This window comes from Taudactylus pleione, unplaced genomic scaffold (genome assembly GCF_031769625.1).
Source record: "Taudactylus pleione unplaced genomic scaffold, aTauple2 ptg000484l, whole genome shotgun sequence".
In the NCBI taxonomy this organism is placed as follows: domain Eukaryota; kingdom Metazoa; phylum Chordata; class Amphibia; order Anura; family Myobatrachidae; genus Taudactylus; species Taudactylus pleione.
This window is the reverse complement of record NW_028284886.1, coordinates 3,408,250-3,433,058: the sequence shown is the minus strand read 5'-3', so window position 1 is coordinate 3,433,058 and position 24,809 is coordinate 3,408,250. Positions and strand designations below refer to the sequence as shown.

The following is a 24,809-nucleotide window of genomic DNA, read 5'->3' as shown; positions in this document are numbered from 1 at the left end:
TGATGATATATTGATTTTTCAATGTATTAAATAATTTACAAATCGTGGCTGCTTTATCCAGTTTATTTGAAGTATCACAGGTGTTAATTAAGGAATCACCACAAAATTTGGACCTCTAAGGTAACTTTTCCTCTTGAATCCAAACCAAATTATTTTATCTGCCTCATGTTTTGCATTACGGCAAACCCGCACGGTTTTTCGAATAGAATTAAAAACACTAGGTTCCATCGACCTTAGGGATCCCATTTTTTTGGGGTGCTTAAAAAAAAAAAAAAGGTATACATTACTAGCACACAAAAAAAAAAAAAAAAAAATCAGCAGGGTACTCGGTTTCATAGTGGAGAGAAAAAAAAAAAAATCATCAAGCTCACATTTGATTACTGGTGTACCGCATACATAATTTACACATTGTTAAAAACCATACCAAAAAAGTGAACTAAACTGAGGCAATGGGATAAAACTCCCATACAGAAAATGAAACTTAACAGAAATTGATGGGAAGGGTATTCTCTTTAGAGAAACCAAAACTGAAACTTTCCAGAGAAAGGGAGAGGTAGTCACAGAAAGATAGTCAATCATGGCAGCTGCTCAATCAAAGTGCACATTTGGTAGTCTTTTAAATACGGACTGCCATATTACTAGCTACCCAAAAACCACTTAGTTATGAAACACTTAGCGAAACTATTACCAAAATTGGAGTATGTTTACTACTTTAGTGATGGTGCTAGAGCACAATACAAGAACTGCAAAAACTTTTTGAACTTGTGCTTCCATAAGGATGACTTCAACATTCAAGCAGAATGACATTTTTTTTGCCACATCTCTTGGTAAGAGACCGTGTGGCGGCATTGGAGGGACAGTTAAACGTCTAGCCACACGCACCAGTATGCAAGCAGTGGAAACCCATCACATCTTGACACCTTTGGACCTGTATAGCTGGGCAAATGAAAATGTACATGGCATAAAGTTTTTTTACGTGTGAAATACAAGACTGCAAAGCCAAGCTGCATAGCTGTCTAGAAACAGCAAAGACTGTGGCAGGAACACTTTCTCATCACAGATTTCGGCCTATTAGTAATGAACCAGAGTTAGTGTCACTATGACCACAGTCACAAAATATGTAGACAAAAGTGATCTGCAACCTGGAACATACATAGCAGCGGTGTAGGATAACATCTGGTACATTGGGTATATCATTAAATGTAATGAGTAGGAACAAGATGTGCTGGTACACTTCATGAAACGAAACCAATCAACAAATGTGCTGTCCTGGCCTTCAAGAGATAAGTGTTTTGATTCTTTTATTCACGTCCTCTGTGTAACGAAAGAACCAACTATCCAAGGAAGTACTGGAAGGCAGTATACATTTTCTGTTGCCACTTTAAGGAAAATTATAGACAGTTACAACAAGTTCCAAACAAGGGAAACATGAGACTGTTGACTCAACTTCAGTTATGGACTCAAGCTATGTTAAAGGTTTTAAATTTCATGGTTTCTTGTGTTAATTATGTAAGCGGTACAACAGTAATCGAACATCAACTTCATTATTTTTTGCCTCCACTATTAAAGAGTGCCCTGCTGATTTTTTTTTGTGGTAGTAATGTTTACCTTTTTTAAGCACCCCAAAAAAATGGGATCCCTAATGTCGATGGAACCTAGCGTTTTTAATTCTATTCGAAAAACGTGCGTTTTTGCCGTGACGCAAAACATGAGGCAGATAAATGTAATTTGGTTTCGTTTTTTGGATTTGGGGAGGGGGGGGGGGGGGGGGGAAGTTACCTTAGGGGTCCAAATTTCATGGTGATTCCTTATTAAACACCCGTGATATTTCAAATAAACTGGATAAAGAAGCCGCGATTAGTAAATAATTTGAAAAATTTATATTTAATATACTAATTGTCAGACAGTCGAGATATTTGGCAGAAATAGTTGTATTGGACATCCTCTCTTGACTAAAAAAATTTCGTAGAAATCTGAGATGGCTGGTCAGACATTCCAATGTAAATATTGCACCTAGATCCAGTGCCCCCACAGGATTCAACCAATACATACATATGTAAACACACACACACAGACACACACACGTGCTCTGATCTGAGAAACATCCACACCATAATGCAGCATTATAATGTCACAAACACACAGCAACCACTTATGGGATGTACAAGTGGGAACGGTCATAGTAACCTTCATATGTTTGATTTCCGTACACATTCTCATCCAATGGGGGCAAATTGCAAACAATCTGCTCTAAAAATAGAATGAGCATCTTCTTATATGTGCAGCTAGGACTGTGCGTCAGACTGCTACTGGGATTGTTTAAACACTTTGCACTGGTGCATGCACTTGCAGAGGTAATTCAGCGTCGCTCTGCAATGTAATGCACGGTCTCCCGAGGAAGAACAATATATGAGAGATCAATATACAATTTACATCCGGGGTTCGTAACCTATTGTTAGGACACAAACGGTAGTCTGTGTACCACCGGGAACAGGTCATCACAGTTTTTGCAAATCTGTATGTGCTGCCAGCCAATAAATGAATTAGGCTATTGATTACATTTGAACATTACCTTGTACACATCACTATATTTCGAATAACGATCTTAATTATCAATAACAAACTTAATTTTTAGGCAAAGGCAAATTAACAAAAACAGGCTCACTATAACCTGGGACCCTCTCTAAGCATGCTGACACCCCTGGGACCCTGTCTCTAAGCACATCTCAAACCCTCCACCACCACCAGCAAACACTTGCAACAAATAAAAAGCAAGATAAATACAAAATAATATGTAGCATTATATATTTTTTCTTCTTCATTTTTATTGTATTAAACAACAAAAACAAACAAAGATCCCTTGATGGGGAGGGGATCATTACAAATTGTCACCAAGGAAGGGCTAAAACAAAAAGATTCATGCACAAGTAAACTATAAAATTATACTTACATAGTTTAAATAACCTTGACACTGTATGGATTTATCGAGCTTTTCCTGGCAATCCTGGAGTGATGTCAAACAGGATCCTGTAGCAAATAAAACAATGTCTATCAGTGGAAATTACAGCAAAATAAAGAGTGCACCAAATATAATCCAGGAGTAAAGCAGGTGCCCGTGTCCCGTTCCGGCATCCAACCAACGTGAGTGTCTTCCGCCAGGTCTAATAGTGGTGAAAGCACAATCTCTTTGTAGGATTCTTAGCGGTCTCCAACAGTGATGAAGCTGCTTTCCTCTACTGCAGGGGTCTTCAACCTTGGCCTTCCAGCTGCTGTGGAACTACACATCCCAGCATGCACTGCCACCTTTTTGATATAACAGCATGCTAAAACTATGGCAGTGCATGCTGGGACGTGTAGTTCCACAGCAGCTGGAGGGCCAAGGTTGAAGAACCCTGCTCTACTGTATGTACACCACTCATGGAGAAGAGACGCTTGCGTTCCAATGTAAAAGCAGCTGAGTAAGGATGTTCCGCAGTTCCCTGTGTAGGAGTAGCAGCAGCATCCTGCAGGTGAAGCTATTTTGGTGTGTTACCCTTATACCCCTTTCACATTGTTATGCCGGGTCACACCCGGGATTTTGTTTATGCGTCCATCCCGGGTGCGACCCAGCTGAGACCCCTTTCAGACTGGCAGCCCAACCTGGCTTATTGCTGGGCCGATGACGTCGCCGCCATCACGCGCTGAGCCGGCGCTTGGAGATGGAATAATCGCTCTAAGCGCTGGCTCTTTCTACTCTTGTGAACTGGACCTGGGTCGCATCGACCAAGGTTACCCATTCACACTGCATCGCAAGCTGGTGTGAACCAGTTTTCAACGTGACGCTTTCACACTGCACGGTAACCCGGGTTGCTGAGCTTCACGTGCAATAACCCAGGTTATTGCTTGTAATGTGAAAGGGGTATTCCATTGTATCCACAGCCTTCCTCTGCCGTGGCTGGCCCTCGGATAGGAAAGCAGCCGAATCTTTACTGTAGATGATCGTAGAAAGCCATACAGCTAAAGATGATCTCTCCAACCAGCCAATGAAAATCCAGTAATGCATGGGCCCTACATTACTTTTTACATAACAGATTTATGCTTGGTTGGTTGTTGACATTTAAGTACTGTATGATTTCCTTCTTTGCTTTCTTTCCCTCCCTGGAAAAAGTTTTGGAAAATTAAAAATCTAAAATAAATAAATATATTTAATACTTCAAATGTCCAGTGTTTGTGAGATTATGCAGAAATTCCAATGTTAGGGGCAGCTCAGTATTAGGAGTCGATTCAATGAACTCATGGGAGGGGGACGCATGGTCGCTGAAACGCCGCCAATGGCACCCCGAACGCTGCGAACAAAAATCTACGATTATGGCGGTACCGTAAGCGTGGTATATATGCGCGCTTACTCACAGTTGCGAGATGATCGCACGTAATCGAATCAACCCTTTAGTGGTATGCCCTTTGGAGATCATTGAGATTAATATTTCAGATATTTACTAATATATGTAATTTGCATTGCAGTAAAATGGCAGCAGTTTTCTACACATTCCATACCCACACAAGGTGTATCCCCAAGACAATTATAAACCAGTTCAGAGTAATCCACCAGTTACAAGAGGCCCACTATTATAATACTGGTTGAGTCTCCCATATCCAAAAATGCTTGGGGCCAGGGGTATTTTGGAATATTTGCGTACCATAATGAAATATATTGGGAATGGGACCCAAATCTAAACACAGAATGCATTTATGTTTTATATACACCTCATACACAGCCTGCAAGTAATTTTATATAATATTTTTAATAATTTTGTGGCTCAAACCAAGTTTGTGTACATACATTAAATTAATTTATGTTTCATATACACCGTATACACACAGCCTGAAGGTTATTTTATACTATATTTGTAAAAATTTGGGCCCTCATTCAGAGCCGTACGCTCTGAGCAGAGCGCACGCTCTGAATGAGGGCTGGCCTCCATGAAAATGGAGCGTCCTTCTGGACGCTCGTATAGCTGTGGGTCACCACCCACAGGCTATACGAGCGTGCATTTTGATGGCCGCGATGGTCGAGACCATCGCAACCATCGAAATTGCGAGACGGAGCCTGCGGTTGAGGTTTTCAACCGCAAGCTCCTGAGTGATTTTGGCTCTATCAGAGCCAAAATCACTCCCACTGACATCACTAGTGATGTCAGTGGGCCGGCTTTTGACGGGAGGCGTTCCCGTGGGAACGCCCCCGTCAGGGAGGCACGCCCCCGGCACGCTTACCAAAGGGGGCGTGCTGTCAATCAACATTGACAGCACGCCCCCTTTGATCGGACACAACGAGCGAAGGACTTTCCTTCGCTCGTCGCGTCTGGCGCATGCGCACGACGGAGCTCCCTCCGTTGTGCGCATGCTCAGTCCAGAACATCGACCCACTTGCGAGCGGACAGCCGCTCGCGAGTGGGTCTGAATCAGGCCCTTGGTGCCTTAAACAAAGTTTGCGTACACTGAACCATCAGAAAACAAAGGTTTCACTATCTCGGTCATGCTAAAAATATTCCGTATTTCGGAATATTTGGATATGGGAGACTCCACCTGTATCACTATAGGAAAGTGGTAAGTGCAGCCAGAGACTTCCCGGTTTCCACCCTCAATATTACACTGGTTAATAGGTAACAACCTTTGGTTTACTAAGTGTATTTAAAACTAAAAATATTTCATAACGTTTGTGCAAAATTCACAATCTTGTTTTTCAAAGGCGATCCTCACCGTAAAAAAAAAAAAAAAAGAAAGGCTTAATTCAAAAGATCTAGTTAATGACTCACACAAAGAGGGCATACAATGCAAAAAGGTTAAAATATATTTTTTTATAATTTATTTTAGATTTTTAGGAGGGTAATTCATTATAGGTGTCTATGACTGTCCCAAAGAAAAAGATTTTGCACTTTTAAAATGTTTCAATGGCCGATTTGAGCATTTTTAATAGCAGTGAAAAAATAGATGCTGTGCAAAAAACTGATAAAAATTGATTTGAGTCATTTGAAACCGCTTTATAAACAAAAACAAACCTGTAGCTCCCACCTGCAATGTTTGAAAGGGGTGCAGTCAGGAAGCAGACGGTCGAAATGCCGACCGCCGGCTTCCCGACTGTCAAATCCCGGCTGGGGTCTAATGATAGGCGTCGAAATCCCGACACCTATCATTATCCCTACGCCGGAAGCAGACGCCCGGCATACCGAACGAAGGTAAGCCAGGGGGCGGGCGTGGACAGCCGTGGGTTTTAGGTTAGGGGCTCCCGGGTGGGACTAGGCACCCCCCCCCCTGGGGGTTAGGCTAGGGGAAGGGGGGGTTAGGGTTAGGCACCCCCCCCCCCCGGGAGACTTAGGTTGAGGCTGCAGGAACTTGGGGGGGAGGTTAGGTTTATTCACCCATGAGGGTTAGTTTTACTTACCTTAATCCCCTGTCGGGATCGTCACTCCTGCCGGTCTTCCGGCGGTCATTCATACTGATTCCATTTAAAACACCTGTTCCATCAATAAAAAAACCCTCAAATACCTGTCCCACATCTTTTTACCCACTGCATTTTGAAGAATTTCACCCCAATAAGGACATGTAACTATTAGGCAATTAAGCTAATTAAAATATTCTATTTGACCATTTGATCATTGGCAGGGGGGTGGGGGGGGGGTTGTCCCAGGGGTTCTGAACGAGTCTTAACATTTTTATCTTAAAACAACTATTTTTCCCAACTTTGCACCTACTCTGAAGCTGCAAGAAAAAACCTGTGGTAATTCCCATACAAATTCTTGTAGTTAATTGAATAGGTTTGGGGAAAAGAACAAAAAACAAAACTCGGGCAACTGAATATGCACCTTTAAATTTACCGACTCTCACGGCGGAATCGCGCCACCTCCCATAAATCGCAGGCTATTACATTCGGCCCTGACTGTAAATATCCGAAGCTTGCTGGTTTATATAAATTCCATATAAATCGGGGGGGGGGGACACCAAACTGAGATACTAGTCTATAAAAGATGAAGAATGATAACAATAAGAAATATGGTAAGAACTTACCTTTGTTATCTCTATTTCTACGAGGTCCATAGGTTTCCACAGGATACCTTGGGGTATGGGTGATGACGTCGGTCACGGGCACCACAGGGTTAAGTTTTTTCAGCGTCCCAGGGTGCACTGGGGTCACCCTCCTATACCCCGCCCCCGAGCCAAGGCAAATCAGTTACGTAATAAGCCCCAGGTCGGAGGAGAGGAAAGAGAGAGAAGAAAGATCTGCAACACACAAGAAACACATTCTCACCAGAAGGAGACGGAAAAACCGGTGACCAGATAAAAGCCCATCTGCAGTACAGGTGCGACAGGGCGGGAGTCCTGTGGAATCCTATGGACCTCGTAGAAATAGATATAACAAAGGTAAGTTCTTACCATATCTCATATTTTCTACATCAGGGTCCATAGGGTATCCACAGGATACCTTGGAGACGTCCCAAAGCAGTATCCTTCAAGGGTGGGGACGCTCCTGTGCTGAAAGGAGAATCCGCCGCCCGAAGGAAGCATCCTGAGAGGCAAAGGTGTCAAAAGCGTAATACCTCACAAAGGTATGGACAGAGGACCATGTGGCAGCCTTGCAGATCTGGACTGCAGAGGCACCACGTTGAGCTGCCCCCAAAGGACCCACAGACTTAGTGGAATGTGCCCTCACAGAGGAAGGAACCGGAAGGCCTTCATGAAGATAAGCTTATGAAATAGGCATACGAATCCAACCTGCCAAAGTTTGCTTTGAAGCAGGCCAACCCTTTTTACGGAAGCCATAGAGGACAAACAAGGCGTCTGACTTCCTAAAAGAAGAAGTGCGGTCAACATAAATCCTTAAGGCCCGCACAACGTCCAAAGTGGCCTCACCCACTGAAAGATCAGGTGAGTTAAAAGCCGGCACAACTATTTCCTCGCTGATGTGGAAACTTGAAACAACTTTCGGAAGGAGTCCAGGACGAGTGTGCAGCACCGCCCTGTTCCTATGAAAAATCAGAAAAGGGGGTCTACAGGAGAGAGCCCCTAAGTCAGAAACACTTCTGGCCGAAGCAATGGCCAGAAGGAATATTGTTTTAGCTGTAAGCCATTTAAGGTCCACTGAGCCCAGTGGTTCAAACGGCGGTCCCTGGAGAGCTCTCATGACCACAGCCAAATCCCAAGGAGCCACCGATGGAACAAAAGGTGGCTGAATGCGAAGAACACCTTGCATAAAGGTGCGCACATCAGGGAGCACAGCAATCCTACGATGGAACCAAATTGACATGGCGTACACCAGCACCTTCAGGAAAGCAAGGCGAAGCCCATGGTCTAGCCCCGCCTGTAGGGAAGCCAACACTCTAGACAGAGGGAACTCCCGAGGGGCATCACCTCTCGGTCGACACCACTGGAAGAACGTATGCCACACACGATGGTATATCCTTGCAGAGGATGGCTTCCGAGCTCTTAGCATGGTTTGCACCACAAAGCTGGGAAAAACCCCTGGACCTTAACATGGCCGTCTCAACAGCCACGCCGTCAAAGACAGCCAAGTCAGGTCCGGGTGAAGACAAGGACCCTGTGATAGCAGGTCCGGTCGCAGCGGCAACCGCAAAGGAATGTCCACGGACAGACTCTGAAGGTCCAAGAACCAGTGCCGCCTGGGCCACTCGGGAGCTATCAACAGGAGTGTACCCCCTTCCTGTTTGAATTTCCGGATTACCCGCAGAAGAAGGGAAAACAGAGGAAAGAGATAGGCAAACTGGAACGTCCACTGGACGGACAGAGCATCCACCAGAGATGCCTTTTCGTCTCTTGTTCGAGACCCGTACACAGGCAACTTGCTGTTGTGCCGTGACGCCATGAGGTCCATCTCTGGAAGACCCCACCTGTCCACCAGAAGTTGAAAGACGTCCTGGTGCAAAGACCATTCTCCCGGATGTACATCCTGCCGACTGAGAAAATCCGCTTCCCAGTTGAGGACTCCCGGGATGAATACAGCCGATATAGCCGGGAGATTGCGCTCCGCCCAGACCAGGATGCGGGACACCTCTGCAAGTGCCGCCAGACTTCGGGTTCCTCCTTGTCGATTTATGTAGGCCACGGTGGTGGCGTTGTCCAACTGGACCTGCACGGGATGACCTTGGAGAACCCGATGTACCTGCTGGAGAGCATTGAAAACCGCGCGGAGTTCCAAAATTTTATTGGAAGCTCCTTTTCGGCCTGAGTCCACCTGCCCTGGAACAAGTGTGGACCCGTGACAGCTCCCCAGCCCCGAAGACTGGCGTCCGTTGTTAACAGGACCCAGTTCGCCACCCAAAATGGGCGACCCTTGTTGAGGTGGGTCATCTGCAACCACCAGGCTAGAGACAGGCGAACCTTCGGAGTGAGCACCATCATCTGGGACTTTAGACTCTGAGGCAGTCCATTCCATATGGACAGGATCAATTGCTGCAGAGGTCTGGAGTGAAACTGGGCATATTCCACCATGTCGAATACTGACACCATGGAGCCCAGCAACCTCATCGCCGAGTGCAGAGACACTCGGCAACACTGTAGACAACTGTGCACCCTCAACTGCAAAGCAGAGATCTTTTCCACCGTCACAAAGATTTGCTGCTGCCTGGAGTCCAACAAGGCCCCAAGGTGCAGAATCCTCTGAGACGGGATCAGGGTGGACTTTTGTCAGTTTATCAACCAGCCGTGACGTTGCAGCACTGCAATAGTCAGGTCAAAATAGCGTAGAAGGAGCTCTGGAGACCCTGCCACCAACAGAAGGTCGTCCAGATACGGTAACATGCGGACTCCCTGCATCCGCAGGTGAGCGCCATGACCGCCATGACCTTGGTGAACACTCGTGGTGCTGTCGCCAGGCCAAAAGGTAGCGCCCGGAACTGGAAGTGATTGTTGCAGATTGCAAACCTGAGGAACTGCTGATGGTGCAAAAGAATAGGGACATGCAGGTAAGCGTCCTGGATGTCCAATGACACCATGTAATCCCCAGGTTCCAGCGCCAGAATGATGGACCGTAGGGTCTCCATCCGAAACCGAGGCACCCTCAAGGACTTGTTGAGGGCCTTGAGGTTGAGTATTGGACGGTACGACCCATTGGGTTTCTGCGCCAAAAATAGATTGGAATAGAAAACCTGGCCCCTCTGGGAGAATGGAACAGGCACTATAACTCCAGCCTGGAGCATACTGTGCAAAACCTTCCGCAGTTCCAAGGCTTTGTTCCAGTCTAATGAAAGGCCTGTGGTGAAGAACCGCGATGGGGGCCTGTGCCGAAAGGAGAGGGCATACCCGTGAGAAACCACCTCGTGAACCCAAATGTCTGTCGTGGTTATCGACCAACCCTTGGCGAACTGAAGCAGACGGCCTCCCACTTTGGGATCCCCCAAAGGGAGGCCCGGACTGTCAGGCCGCAGGTTTGTCATCTGACTTAGGGGCCGGACGTCTGGTACTCCAGGCCTGTTTCCTGGGCTTGGCCGATTTCTTGGGCACAGCTTGACGGGGAAAAGACTGTGCTTTAGGCCTACCCTGAGCCCTGTAAGGCCGACGTACCAGAACTTGAAGGGACCGCAGCAGACGGGAGACATGCAGATTTGGCTGCTGCCAGCGTAGCTACGATTTTGTCCAGATCCGGACCAAATAGGACTTCTCCATTAAAAGGCAAAGCTTCTAAGCCCTTTTTGGAATCAGCGTCCGCTTTCCAAGATCGCAACCATAAGGTGCGACGAGCAGCAACAGCTGCAGAAGAAAACCTAGAGGTGAGGATACTGATATCCAAGGCCGCTTCATTGATGTAAGTGGCCAAATCCCGGAGATTGCCCACCAACTTGGCCTGTTCAGCAGAACAGTCAGAGTCCAAAAAACGCCTCCAAACCATAAGCCCAGCTCTCCATAGCTCTGGCTACCTAACACACGGCCATAGATGGTCTGGACGCCGACCCCCTCCCCCGCCCCCCAGAGAATAAATGGACTTTAGGCAGATTCCCACCTTGCGGTCCGTAGCATCCTTCAAGGAGGACATGGAAGGCATGGGCAAAGTGGCACTTCGGACTAGGCGTGTCACATGAGAATCCACCTGTGGAGGGTATTCCCACTTAGAAAAATATTTGTCAGCAAACGGATAAGCCACGGCTAAGCGCCTCTGAGGCTGATACCGTTTTCCGGGGTGTTTCCACGCCTCCTCTAAATGGTCTACTAACTGACCCGAAAGAGGAAACACTGTGGCGTCACCCTTAATATCCTTGAAAAAGGCATATTTGGACTTGGACACCGGAGGATCATCATCCTCAATAACTAAAGCCGTGCGGGCTGCCCGAATAAGGCCAGGAATATAAACCTTTGACGTAGCGCCCGACTCTTCTTGGTCAGATAGATCCAGAATCTCCCCATCATCGGACATCACGTCGTCATCCTCATAAGGAGCAGACAGACGCCACAGGCCACTTATGTGGCCGCAACACAGACTCCCCCTGTAACACTTCCGACAAATGCTGTACTGAATTTGTCAGTGAATTAACCCATGCAGGCTCATGTGAAGCCTGGGGAGGGGAAATAGGGAGACTGTGGGGTACCATCAGTTGTCTCGGGAAACCCTGCATGGGTGACGACACCACTGACTACTGGGACAATCCCATCTGGGAAAACGCAGGTGGCGGAGCTAACTGGCCCACTAAGGTTGTAAGCGCCTTAGCGAAACAAGCCCAGGGAGGTTCCTGTACCGGAGCCGTGCCGCGCCAATAAATAACACTGCCGACATAGCCCCTCCGCTATTGGTACATTGCACTTAGTACACAAAAGCTGGAGAGGAAATTCACTCTCAGACATGATGGTAAGTATGTGACCCCTCTCACTGATACTTGTTAGTATAGTGGGAGAACCACCCTGCAATCACCGCACCGCAAGGGCTTTAGCAGAGTAAGAGCAGGGACAGTAAAATGGCTGACAGTAGAAAGTGAAAGTACAGGCAGCAGTCGCTAGCAAAAGTCACATACAATGCAGAAGAAATCAATCCCTGCACTATCAGCACTGTTTCTCAACTACACACACACAGAGTCTGGTAGGACACAGCGCTGCATACATTGACCTTAAGCCACGGAGGAGAGGTATGCTGGGGGACCCAGACCGCGATGCCACCGATCAGCAGCTACAGCAGCGTTCACCATGCAAAGATGGCCACCGAAGAGCAGAGAGGAGGCCGGCCTGGGGGAGGAGCGCTGCCACAGGACCAATCGGCAGCGCAGAGAGGGCTCTGTGCAGCGGGGGAGGCGCCGGCTGTATACAGGGAAGGCATGCTTCCCTGGCATGCAATTAACCCCTGGGACACTGCAGCGCTTGCCGCTCAGCTGCGGCCCGCTGTCCCAGGAGGATAGTGGAAGCGCAGATTAGTACCTGGCTCCACGCTGCAGCCAGTCCCCAGGGAGCCCCCTGCCTGGGGACTGAGGACTATGGCCCTCATTCAGAGCCGGACGCTCTGAGCAGAGCGCACGCTCTGAATGAGGGCCGTCCTCCATAATTATGGAGCGTCCTCCTGGACGCTCGTATAGCTGTGGGTCACCACCCGCAGCCTATACGAGCGTGCAGGTTGATGGTCGCGATGGTCTTGACCATCGCCACTGTGAGCCGGAGCCTGCAGTTGAGTTTCTCAACCGCAAGGCCCGGAGTGATTTTGGCTCTATCAGAGCCAAAATCACTCCCACTGACATCACTAGTGATGTCAGTGGGCCGGCTTCTGACGGTAGGCGTTTCCTTGGGAACGCCTCCGTCTGGGAGGCACGCCCCCGGCACGCCCACCAAAGGGGGCGTGCTGTCAATCAACATCAACAGCACGCCCCCTTTGATCAGATACAACGAGCGAAGGAAAGTCCTTCGCTCGTCGCGTCTGGTGCATGCGCATGACGGAGCTCCCGCCGTCGTGCGCATGCGCAGTGCACACCATCGACCCACTTGCGAGCGGACAGCCGCTTGTGAGTGGGTCTGAATCAGGCCCTATGTTCTCAGCAGGGACCCACCGCGGAACCCCCGCTGCTTACCTGCTCCCCTTGAATCCGGCCATGGTCCGAAACATCTGGGGTCACCGCTAGCCGCACTGGGCATGGAGCTTAGCCCCACGTGACTAGAGACGGTGTCCAACTAAGAGGCCGAGTCCAGGGCTGGGAAGGAAGTGCAGTCGTAGGAATGTTTTTTATATTTATGGGCTGCATCAGTAAGCCCTGCAGATGCATCAATCCACTTGTGTACTTATTATCAGCTCGATCCGGTAATTAACTTTAAGGCGTTTCCTTTGCGTATGGTTATTTTATTTTTACATTTTTGAAAATCCACTCCAAGAATACGCCTCCAGTCGCAATACGGTCGAGGTATGGCCATCAGAGGGTTAAATATTGATGGTCTCCATCAATGGTACCATCAGTGCTTAGCACTGATGGCTTGAAATAATGGACAGGCAGTCATTCCTGCTTGTTTTACACAGATGGCAGACCAGTCAGGGAGGGGTTAAACAATGCATCAGGGGTTGTGGCTAAGCTCCATGCCCAGTGCACTGGCAATTTTTTTTTTTTTTTTTAAATTATCGCTGTGCCCCTGCTGTTGATGACAGAGAACAATCAGAACTCCACCATCGATGGTCAATAATCCAGTTTCATCTAAACCAGGGACAGCAGGGTTAGGGAGTCGCACCTGGAAATTTACATATATACGAATAACTCTGAATATGGCTCACAGCAGGTGCCCAGAGGCCTTACTGTTACCTCAGCATGCTGTGTAGGGAGCACTGAAAGTTCAACTACTACTTAAGATATATAAATTACATCTCAATACCTTGTCACCAGTGTCCCATCACCACGGCATCCAGACTGAGCGCCCCATCACCACAGCACCCAGTCACATCTCAGCTCCCCGTCACCACAGCATCCAGTCTGAGCGTCCCATCACCCTCAGCATCCAGTCACATCTCTGCTCCCAATCACCACAGCACCCCGTCACGTCTCAGCTCCCCATCACCACAGCACCCAGTCTGAGCGCCCCGTCACATTAGCACCCAGTCACCTCTCAGCTCCCCAGTCACCTCAGCACCCCGTCACGTCTCAGCTCCCCATCACCACAGCACCGAGTCTGAGCGCCCCGTCACATTAGCACCCAGTCACGTCTCAGCTCCCCAATAACCTCAGCGCTCAGTCAAGTCTCAGCTCCCCATCACCACAGCACCCACTCTGAGCGCCCTGCCACCTCAGCACCCCGTCAGATCTCAGCTCCCCAGTCACCTCAACACCCCATCACATCTCAGCTTCTCAGTCACCTCAGCATCCCGTCATGTCTCAGCTCATCAATCACCTCAGCACCCCAGCACCCAGTCACGTCTCCGCTCTACAGTCACCTCAGCACCCAGTCACATCTTAGCTCCCCAGTCACGTCTCAGCTCCCCAATCACCTCAGCACCCAGTCACCTCAGCATCCAGTCACCTCAGCATCCAGTCACCTCAGCATCCAGTCATGTCTCAGCTCATCAATCCTCTCAGCTCCCCAGTCACCTCAGCTCCCCAGTCACCTCAGCTCCCCAGTCACATCTCAGCTTCCCAGTCACCTCAGCTTCCCGTCATGTCTCAGCTCATCAATCCTCTCAGCTCCCCAGTCACCTCAGCTCCCCAGTCACCTCAGCTCCCCAGTCACATCTCAGCTTCCCAGTCACCTCAGCTTCCCGTCATGTCTCAGCTCATCAATCCTCTCAGCTCCCCAGTCACCTCAGCTCCCCAGTCACATCTCAGCTTCCCAGTCACCTCAGCTTCCCGTCATGTCTCAGCTCATCAATCACCTCAGCACCCCAGTCACCTCTCAGCTCCCCAGTCACCTCAGCACCCGATCAGGTCTCAGCTCCCCAGTCCGAGCGCCCCATCACCTCAGCACCCTATCACCACATCGCAGCACCCAATCACCGAGGAAATGTGCTCAGGAAAGTTACATAAAGCTATCAGAGTGTAGGGATCACTACTATATGCTGGCAGGTCACGCTGGGCCTTGTTGTCCCCAGGGGCATGTGATATGATATGACAGTACCCAGGTCCCGGGCCGCGCCGCTCAGCGCCTCCAGCACGTCCCTCAGCTCCCCGGGCTTCAGTTTCCCCGCCATGGTCTGCAGCTGCTGCTCCTGCTGTCACGTGTCTCAACGTCAGCACGCAGGGCTTCACCGTGTCGCCCCAGGCAACAGCCGGCGAGTATATATTACTTGAGCGCCGCCATGCTGCTGTACGGAACTTAGTACATACATAAGCCGTAAGGAGTACGGTGCGGTGCGGAGGCACAGAGGGGGAGAGGAGGTTCAGCATAGCACCCACCCCTGGCTGGTCAGGAGAAAGGTAATAGTAGTACCCGTATATCACTCACCTGAGGGGGAGCCGGGGTCAGAGGGCAGCGTGACGTCAGCACTACGTACAGTGGCACCACTTGTGGATGTCAGACCATGATTATGTGTATCCTATGTTTATTATATTATGCTGTCATTATTGCATGGACTACTATATTTATGCTATGACTGATGGTATGGACTATTGCATTTATAGTATGGCTGTTGTATGGATTATATATATAGTATGGCTGTTGTATGGATTAATATATATATATATATATTATAAATAATATGACTTGTATGGATTATTATATTATAGTATGACTGTTGTATGGATTATATTATAGTATGACTGTTGTATGGATTATATTATAGTATGACTGTTGTATGGATTATATTATAGTATGACTGTTGTATGGATTATTATATTATAGTATGGCCGTTGTAAGGATTATGATATTATAGTATGACTTGTATGGATTATTTTATTATACTATGCCTGTTGTATGGATTATTATATTATACTATGCCTGTTGTATGGATTATTATATTTATAGTATGACTGTTGTATGGACAGTATTTATAGTATGACTTGTTATGAACTATTATTTATGCTATGACTGTTGTGGGGACTATTATTATGCTATAATCATGATATTCCATGTTTAGTATATAGACCATCGGATCCAGCTCTGGGGGTGCTTACACGCCGCCAATCATTGTGCTGCTGCCGCCATTAATAATGTTTAGTAACTTTCAGTAATATGGCAGGTTCATTATTTTGAACAGTTGGCTACTGTGATGTGGACTATACTTCTGCAATGGTTAGTCTATGGATTAGAAGATTTACACTATGAATAGTCAGTGGTCTAGGCTATATATACTATGATTAGTATGTGGACTATGATACTTTATACAATGACTAGTATATGGACTTTGATACTTACGCTATGATTAGTCCTTGGACATCAAGGACAGATGGAAAATGTACATAGCTGCACAGCTGGTTTCAGTGTGAATGTTGCAGAAGTTAGTTTCATTTTTTTTATTTGGTTATATAATATTTAGGCATGGCTATGTAATGTGACCACACACATGCACTAGGGTCACCGGCCAATTAACCTACCAGTATGTGTGAGGAAATCCACACAAGCACGGGAGAACATACAAACTGCACACAGATAAGGGGTGATTTAATTGTTTTCAGGTGCGGCTGTGAGTAATGGGCGCCCAAAGAAGAAATTCAGTTGTTGCTCCATTAGAGCGCTTTTGCTGTGGGTGGACACTTCTGATCACACTCTCCTGCGATGACGAGAAGAAATGTGCGGAAAGTACTGATTTTGGTCTGACTGCTGTTTGGTCACGCTAACCAGGACTTTAGACAGGTTTAGTAATTTTATGTGGCTTATTGGTCATTTGCCCTGTTTGTCTTTACCTAACTTTTGCCGTATGGTGAGCTGGCCGATATATCTGTTAGGAGAATGTTTGACTGACCGTCTGAAGGTCCCTGGTTCCATCGCGGGTTTCAGCATTTGTCTCTGTCAAACATTATATGGAAAATCTTTTATTGAAGTGCTTGTGGCTTTGCAGGGTGGGAAATATTATCATTAATTGTTTATACATAGAATTATATGTGCGTTTTAGATTTACAATGTATATATATATATATATATTTTTTTTTCCCCTTAAGAAACGATGAGCATTTCACAGTCTCCCAAGGAAACATTTGTCATTACTGGAGGTGGCGGCTACTTTGGACACAGGTTAGTGCCACGCTATAATTAATAATGTTGCATAATTATGGAAAGTATATTAATAATCTATTTAATTATTCAATTCCATTGGGGATATTTTGACTAATGAGCACTAATTGCATCTTCCGAAGAAGCCGAATTTCATTATTAATTAGGATTGGTTAATGAGTTTTGCAGTTCATTTAGAGAATGGCCTAGCAAATATCCAGCCTGGTATTACTCTCAACGCAGAATATATTTTTTCCCTCTACTGTCCATGTACTTCATGTGCTGAAGGCCGGTGTAAAGGGGCACTACCACCAAAATTATCTAATATAATGTTAATATGCATAGTAGTAGTTATTTTCGTTAGGATATTTGGCAGCGAATGGTAGTGCTGCTACTGATATCTATGTAGATCTTCCTGTCTGAGCTTTAGTGGTTTCAGACTTATCATTGTGTTGCATAGTAGGTAGCTATATTCTGTCTAAACAGCCGGGGTGCCTGCACGAGACTTATTATGTGAATAGACGAAGAGTTATCTTAGAGCCAGGTACACATCAAAATGATGTTGTTCCCAGCCATCTGGATGACCGATGTAATAATACATCGGTCATCCATACACACTGAACGATATATCGCGCAGAACATCAGATGTGATGTCCTGTGGGAGCGCGTAATTGCGAGAACACATTAGACAGTGCGCCCGATATATTGGTCCAATCCGCGTCAAAGCGATATATCATCTTATGTGTACCCAGCCTAGGAGCTGATGGTTGTATTGTCATACGTACAGATGTATCCACATGGGGAAACAGTCGGGAAGCCGGCGGACGCAATGCCGACCGCCTGCTTCCCGACTGCTGAATCCCGGCAAGTGTTAAATGCCAGGTGTCAATCTCGACGCCTGTCATTTTACTACGCCGGGTGATCTTTGCCCGGCATCCCGATCGAAGGGATGCTGGGCGCGGACAGCCGTAGGGGGGGGGGTTAGGTTTAGGGCTCCCGGGGGGACAGGGTAAAGAACCCCCCGCAGGAGGTTAGGGTCAGGCTAGGGGAAGGGGGGGTTAGGGTTAGGCACCTCCGGGGGGAGGTTAGGGTTAGGCACTCCACCGGGGGGATTTAGGTTTAGGCGGCGGGGAAGGGGGGGGGGGGTTAGGTTTAGGCACTTAGTGGGTAGAATTAGGGTTAAGCACTTGGGGGGGGGGGGTTAGCCACCCCTAAGGGAGGGTTAGGGGGTAGAATAGGTTAGTTTATACTTGCCTTCCGACGTTCAGGATTTCCATCTGCGTCGGGCTGCTGCTGCCGGGATTTGAACGGGGGTATATCATACTGATTCCTCCACATGCACCCAGCCTCAATACGCCATGCGGCACGATACGACTGACATGAGTGAGCTGCCAGTTCCCGTGCGACTCAGCTTGTGCCGCCCAAAATGTGTATTAGTCGCAAACAGATGCAACAAAACCGCTTCACGAGACTGCACTGATTAATTTGATATGCAACACTCGCATATCTGTGTGCGACTGAATCTGTAAACAATGCTCAACGGACCTTGGCGTAGAAAAAAAAGCTGTTGGCGCTACCTCGTTTACATATTAGTATTCCCGCTAGGCTGTTTTAGTGATGCGCCGCACCCTATCCTATATTAAAAATGACAAAATGTGCTCTGGTCTTATGGCGGCGCCCCGCTAAATCAGCCTACCGGTTGTTGTACCCACCCAAGTGCCGCAGTGATCTGCAGGGGGGGGAAGTTGCAGTGAAACCATCACCGCCCGGTGATTTGATGCTGTGTGTGTGCGCCCGCTATCTGTTCACACTGCAGGGAGAGCTTGGGGCCAGCTCCCACAGTGATGTAAAGGGGAGCGTGTCTCAAGGACACACCAACTTTTTGGCGCGCGCGAAAGTGACCCTTTGCTGACCAGGCGTCCCGCCCCTTTAGAATGAACACTACGTATTCAGACTGCTTTGCACACAGCTGTACAAGTGTCGCTTCAAACTAATCGCTGCAGTCTAGAGAAGCCATTTGTTGCATCCGTTTGCGACAAAGACGCATTTTCGGGTGAAAAAGACGCTCAATGCAAACCAAGAAGGGCAGTTTCGTGCGCCTGCAGCAGTTGCCAGCCCTCCGTTGTGTACCTCTGTACTAGCCAACCTGGAATTGGACAATATTCACGTTCCCATTTATTGTTTCAGATTAGGTTGCCGGCTGCACCAGAGCGGTGTTAGAGTGGTTCTTTTTGACGTAAGAAGACCAGCCCAAGAACTCCCCGATGGAATCCGTTTTATACAAGGAGACATCCGATCTCTTTCGGCGGTGGAGGACGCCCTTAAAGGTGCAACCTGCGTCATCCATACAGCTTCCTACGGAATGTCCGGCCGGGAGCAACTTCAGACCTCTCTCACGGCCGAGGTTAATGTGAAGGGCACAGAGAATGTCATCCGGGCCTGCTTAAGCAACAGCATTCAAAGACTAGTCTACACCAGTACATACAATGTGGTGTTCGGCGGGCAGCTCATCAAGAACGGAGATGAATCCATGCCATATCTACCTCTGAATCGCCATGCAGACAACTACTCCCGCACCAAGTCTATCGCTGAAAACATGGTGCTGAAAGCCAATGGCAGCAAGCTTGGTAATAATAGCGGATGTCTAAGGACCTGCGCTCTCAGATCAGCCGGTATCTATGGCCCAGGGGAGCAAAGACATCTTCCTAGAATCATTAATAATCTTGAACAAGGGTTGTTCAAGTTTCTTTATGGGGATCCTCATAATCTTGTGCAGTTTGTCCATGTTGATAATCTTGTCTCCGCTCACACTTTAGCCGCTGAAGGTCTTACAGACAATCGAAAGCGCGTAGCTGCCGGTCAGCCATACTTCATTGCAGATGGTGACCCAATCGATAATTTCGAATTCTTCCGCCCCTTTGTGGAAGGTCTAGGGTATAAATACCCCACAGTTCGACTTCCTCTCTTCCTCATGTATTTCATGGCCTACCTCACTGAATGGCTGCATTTCCTTATCAGCCCTGTTTATAACTTCCAGCCTTTACTAACCCGTGCCGAGGTCTATAAAACAGGGATAACACACTACTTCAGCTTGGAAAAAGCCAAGAAAGAGCTGGGTTACGAACCCATGCCGTTTACGATGCATGAAGTTGCCAAATGGTACCGCGGTCAGGGCTATGGCAAGCGGGTCAATAGTAACAATTTTCTTTGGGATGTTGGTCTACTTGCCTTGCTGATTGTGACGGTGTTTGCTTGGGTTCCCAGTGTGGTGGGGTTAGACCTAGAACTTCCAAACAACTAGGACTTCTCTGTTATATTGTTCTATTGAGGCCCCGGGAACAATTTAACACCATAGAATGAAGGCTAAGCAGCAAGGCCACTGGTTCCTGGTGCGTTGATGGATTGCATTATCGGTGTTTGGGCGATGCCACCACTTCCTAGTAATCTAACAGCCTGTTTTCTCACTAATGCTGTCTAACACACACAATGGCTACCTAATTAGTATATAAACTGTTTTTAAGTTCGATTTTTAGAATTGGTTCTGCCAGTAATTAGATAATGGGGACTACTTATATTTGCAAGGGGCACTACCTCTTGTAACAGAAAGCATGAAGAGCAGAAGTGACTGATGCTAATTTTTGATTTGGTTTCCTATCTGGAAATTGTCACCATTCTGCCGCCTGGTTCTTTTGAAATGTCACAGGTCAGTTATAGGTTATGGACCACTGACCTTATTACTGGTCTTATCCCATACTCCTGCAATCACAGCAGACCTTACAGTGGGTTATCAAACTAAAAATCCACTTCTTGCAGGGAAGCTGGAAAATAGGATAGAACTATTGTTTTCTTTAATTAATATTGCTCTGTTGATAATAAAAAAAAAATTATTTTCTGCTTGATATGTTTTAATGACAAAGGAGCCTTGCGTCATTATTCTGTGCTGTTGGGGAACCCTGCTCCTTCCGCTTTCTATTGTTCCCCCTCCTCACATCATAACACTGCCTCTGTCTCTCTCATACCTGTAATCCCTATGCAGCAGAACCTCCACCTCTTGCGTTGTCAGCATTACAAAGCTCCAATTAGCCGATCCCAGAACCACCACCTCTTAGGCTGTTAGCATTACAAAGCTCCAATTAGCCGATCCCAGAACCTCCACCTCTTGCGCTGTTAGCATTGCAAAGCTCCAATTAGCTGATCCCAGAACCTCCACCTCTTGCGTTGTCAGCATTACAAATCTCCAATTAGCCGACCCCAGAACCACCACCTCTTGCGCTGTTAGCATTGCACAGCTCCAATTAGCCGACCCCAGAACCTCCACCTCTTAGGCTGTTAGCATTACAAAGCTCCAATTAGCCGATCCCAGAACCACCACCTCTTAGGCTGTTAGCATTACAAAGCTCCAATTAGCCGATCCCAGAACCTCCACCTCTTGCGCTGTTAGCATTACAAAGCTCCAATTAGCCGATCCCAGAACCACCACCTCTTAGGCTGTTAGCATTACAAAGCTCCAATTAGCCGATCCCAGAACCACCACCTCTTAGGCTGTTAGCATTACAAAGCTCCAATTAGCCGATCCCAGAACCACCACCTCTTAGGCTGTTAGCATTACAAAGCTCCAATTAGCCGATCCCAGAACCACCACCTCTTAGGCTGTTAGCATTACAAAGCTCCAATTAGCCGATCCCAGAACCTCCACCTCTTGCGCTGTCAGCATTGCAAAGCTCCAATTAGCCGATCCCAGAACCTCCACCTCTTGCGCTGTCAGCATTGCAAAGCTCCAATTAGCCGATCCCAGAACCTCCACCTCTTGCGCTGTCAGCATTGCAAAGCTCCAATTAGCCGATCCCAGAACCTCCACCTCTTGCGCTGTTAGCATTGCAAAGCTCCAATTAGCTGATCCCAGAACCTCCACCTCTTGCGCTGTTAGCATTGCAAAGCTCCAATTAGCCGATCCCAGAACCTCCACCTCTTGCGTTGTTAGCATTGCAAAGCTCCAATTAGCCGATCCCAGAACCTCCACCTCTTGCGTTGTCAGCATTACAAAGCTCCAATTAGCCGACCCCAGAACCACCACCTCTTAGGCTGTTAGCATTACAAAGCTCCAATTAGCCGATCCCAGAACCTCGACCTCTTGCGCTGTTAGCTTTGCAAAGCTCCAATTAGCCGATCCCAGAACCTCCACCTCTTGCGCTGTCAGCATTACAAAGCTCCAATTAGCCAATCCCAGAACCTCCACCTCTTGCGCTGTTAGCATTGCAAAGCTCCAATTAGCCGATCCCAGAACCTCCAGAATCAGCTGATGAAGATTCAATACGCCAAGATGCTCCGACTCTCTCAGATAGTGCAAAAAGCAGTAATAGGGGTGTCCTTCCAAATTCTATTGTAGTTTTAAAGTAAAGGTGGAGGGGGGGAGAAATGTTCACGCTTTAATCCTTACAAACTGAACTGAAAGATGTCGGCTGAAATCCCCAGCACAGATTGGATGTGGATTGGCTATATCCTGGCAAGAGGCGGCTCTAGGTCCACATGCTGCCGTCCTAACCTTCACCCGCGGCCTCCAGCTCCTTCCTGATTCTCTGTTTTGTTTTTGTAGCTTGAACCACTAGTTTACCGATCTGTTCTTATTAACTGGTGTTTCTCCTTTGATCAAGTGTATTGTTTTTTTTTATCAATTAAGGCAACTGGGCCTGATTCTAAATTGTACGCCAACCTGATGTTTGAAGACCTGCGTAGGACCTGTACTGCACACGGGCAGATCTCCTTCTGCGCACTTGATGTGCCCAAACGCCACAGCCTGATTGACAGGCTACAGCCATTTGGGAGCGGCGTCAGAAAGTGCCCCAGGAAACGACAGCGTGTTTGCCCCATTTTCTGGGCGTGCTGAAGCCAGTGGCTGCGTCCTTGTGCTGGCTTCAGCTGTGTGAAAACACCAGCCACCGATGTTCACACCGAGTGATCCGATGCTGCGTAATATTGCATTGCCCACTGCATACAAAGAGGCAACAACGATGTGATTAGCGTATAACTCAGGATCAGGCCCAATATGAGGCCCTTGTGTAAGTTAGAGGGCCACCCATGAGCCCTTGAATATTAATCAGGTTGCCTAACACTGCGTTATATAATATTCTAAATAATATAATCCTCATTGCCATCATTTTTCTCATGCTCGGGACAATGAAATCCAGCTGGGATGAGCCAGAGGGAAATAAGAGTATAAAGGTAATAGTCTAAATGTTTGTGCCCTGAACTATAACCCTCCTCTCTACCTTACACAAGGAGTCCTATCAAAATTGTATTATTTTTGTGGAATATATATGATAGAACATAGAAAAACCTTCATAACAAAACTTAGTTCTCGTGTCCAGTTCCTTCTTTAGTATGTTGCTGTTAGTTACTTACCTGCTGTTTATAATGGATGAGCTTATTTTATCCTCCGATATACTATGCAGCCACCTCTTATAGGAAGACATTGAAGATAATTGCTGGGACCAGTTGTGATAACTGGAGGCAAAGTAACTTCAGGGAAAAATATTGGCACCTTAAGCTGCATACACACGTAAAGATTTTCTGTCCAACCATCTAACTAGTTGATTGGTTGGAATGAAAATCTGGTAACGTATGGGAGTAACTGGTGATCAGCAATTTGCTCCTAAATGCCAGAAAACAGATGAAAATGGTCGTCAGACAAGTTTGTTAAATGTTTGATCTAAACACTTTGTTCAAACAACAGTGTTATGTTCTGGGTTGTTTGTGGACCTGGGGTGGTAGCAGGAGCGATCACAGAAGCATATTTGAAAATAAAACTAGGATTTTTAATAAGTGCTTGAGTAGACATATAATGTGGCAGTAAATAAAAGTCCAGGAATATATAAATGTGCACAAGAGTTCTGTGGTGGGAGTAAAAGGGTTAATGTCCAAGTAGAAACCATTAGAGCTGTCCAGGTGTGCAGGTAGTGAACTGAAAATAATCAAGCCAGGTATGCAGGTAGTGAACTGAAGCGCAGGATGTCAGCAGACTCAGGTATGGGCAAGGGTGATGGAGGAAGCGGGGTAGTCCACTGGGAGCTAGGAGCTGACAGGCAGACTGGCAGACAGCGAATTCACAGGAACAGGATAAGCACAGAGAACTCCCTCTCAGCTAGGCTGAGATACACGTTGCACTGGCAAAGAAGGAAGGCACTGACCCTTCCTAAATACCCCATGCCGTGCTGTTACTGGCCGGAGGGAACATGTGACTCACCAGGATTGGCCAGCCGCATCACATGGCCAGAAGGCAAGATGGCGGCGCCCATGCCAAACGGAATGGAGACGCCACCAGGCCTTACCAGCGCAGAGTGACAACAGGCCCGCACAACAACCCGTGCAGCCAAAGCCCCCCGCCAGACACCAGCTCCGCCACCAGACAGCCCGCGCCACAATGACCTCACATGTAACACTCGCCTAGCGCCATGCTGAAATACCCTGGCGGTGACAAACAGTTTTTGGCCATTTTCCGGCGTTTGGGAGCAAATTGCTGATTGTCATTTGCTTTCATCCCTTACCAGATTTTCATTCCAACCAATCAACTAGTTGGATGGTTGGACGGAAAATCTTTACGTGTGTATGCAGCTTTAAGGTGCTTTTCCTTAGTGGCAAATGGAAGGAGCAAAATGAATGTGCGTAGCTTTTAGAAAATGAAATAATGGGTGTAAGTACATAAAACCGAGCATGTAACAAAATCAGTATTTATG

At 47.3% G+C, this 24,809-nt stretch overlaps 1 protein-coding gene and 1 long non-coding RNA gene across 2 annotated transcripts in view; one reads left to right on the top strand and one right to left on the bottom strand.

The window, feature by feature from the left end:
• Window positions 1–15,278, bottom strand: part of LOC148502766 (uncharacterized) — a 33,599-nt gene extending 18,321 nt beyond the window's left edge. Inside the window, exons 1-2 of the long non-coding RNA XR_015869974.1 lie at window positions 15,049–15,278; window positions 2,951–3,027 (exon numbers count right to left, since the gene is read on the bottom strand). This is a non-coding gene — a long non-coding RNA (uncharacterized LOC148502766). The remainder of the gene's footprint in view (window positions 1–2,950; window positions 3,028–15,048) is intronic.
• Window positions 15,218–23,622, top strand: SDR42E1 (short chain dehydrogenase/reductase family 42E, member 1). Its single transcript, XM_088449398.1, has 3 exons — window positions 15,218–15,347; window positions 17,028–17,100; window positions 19,267–23,622. Exons 2-3 carry the CDS (start codon window positions 17,033–17,035, stop codon window positions 20,378–20,380), a joined length of 1,182 nt encoding a protein of 393 aa, XP_088305524.1. The 5' UTR covers window positions 15,218–15,347; window positions 17,028–17,032; the 3' UTR covers window positions 20,381–23,622.
• Window positions 23,623–24,809: the final 1,187 nt, after the last annotated feature.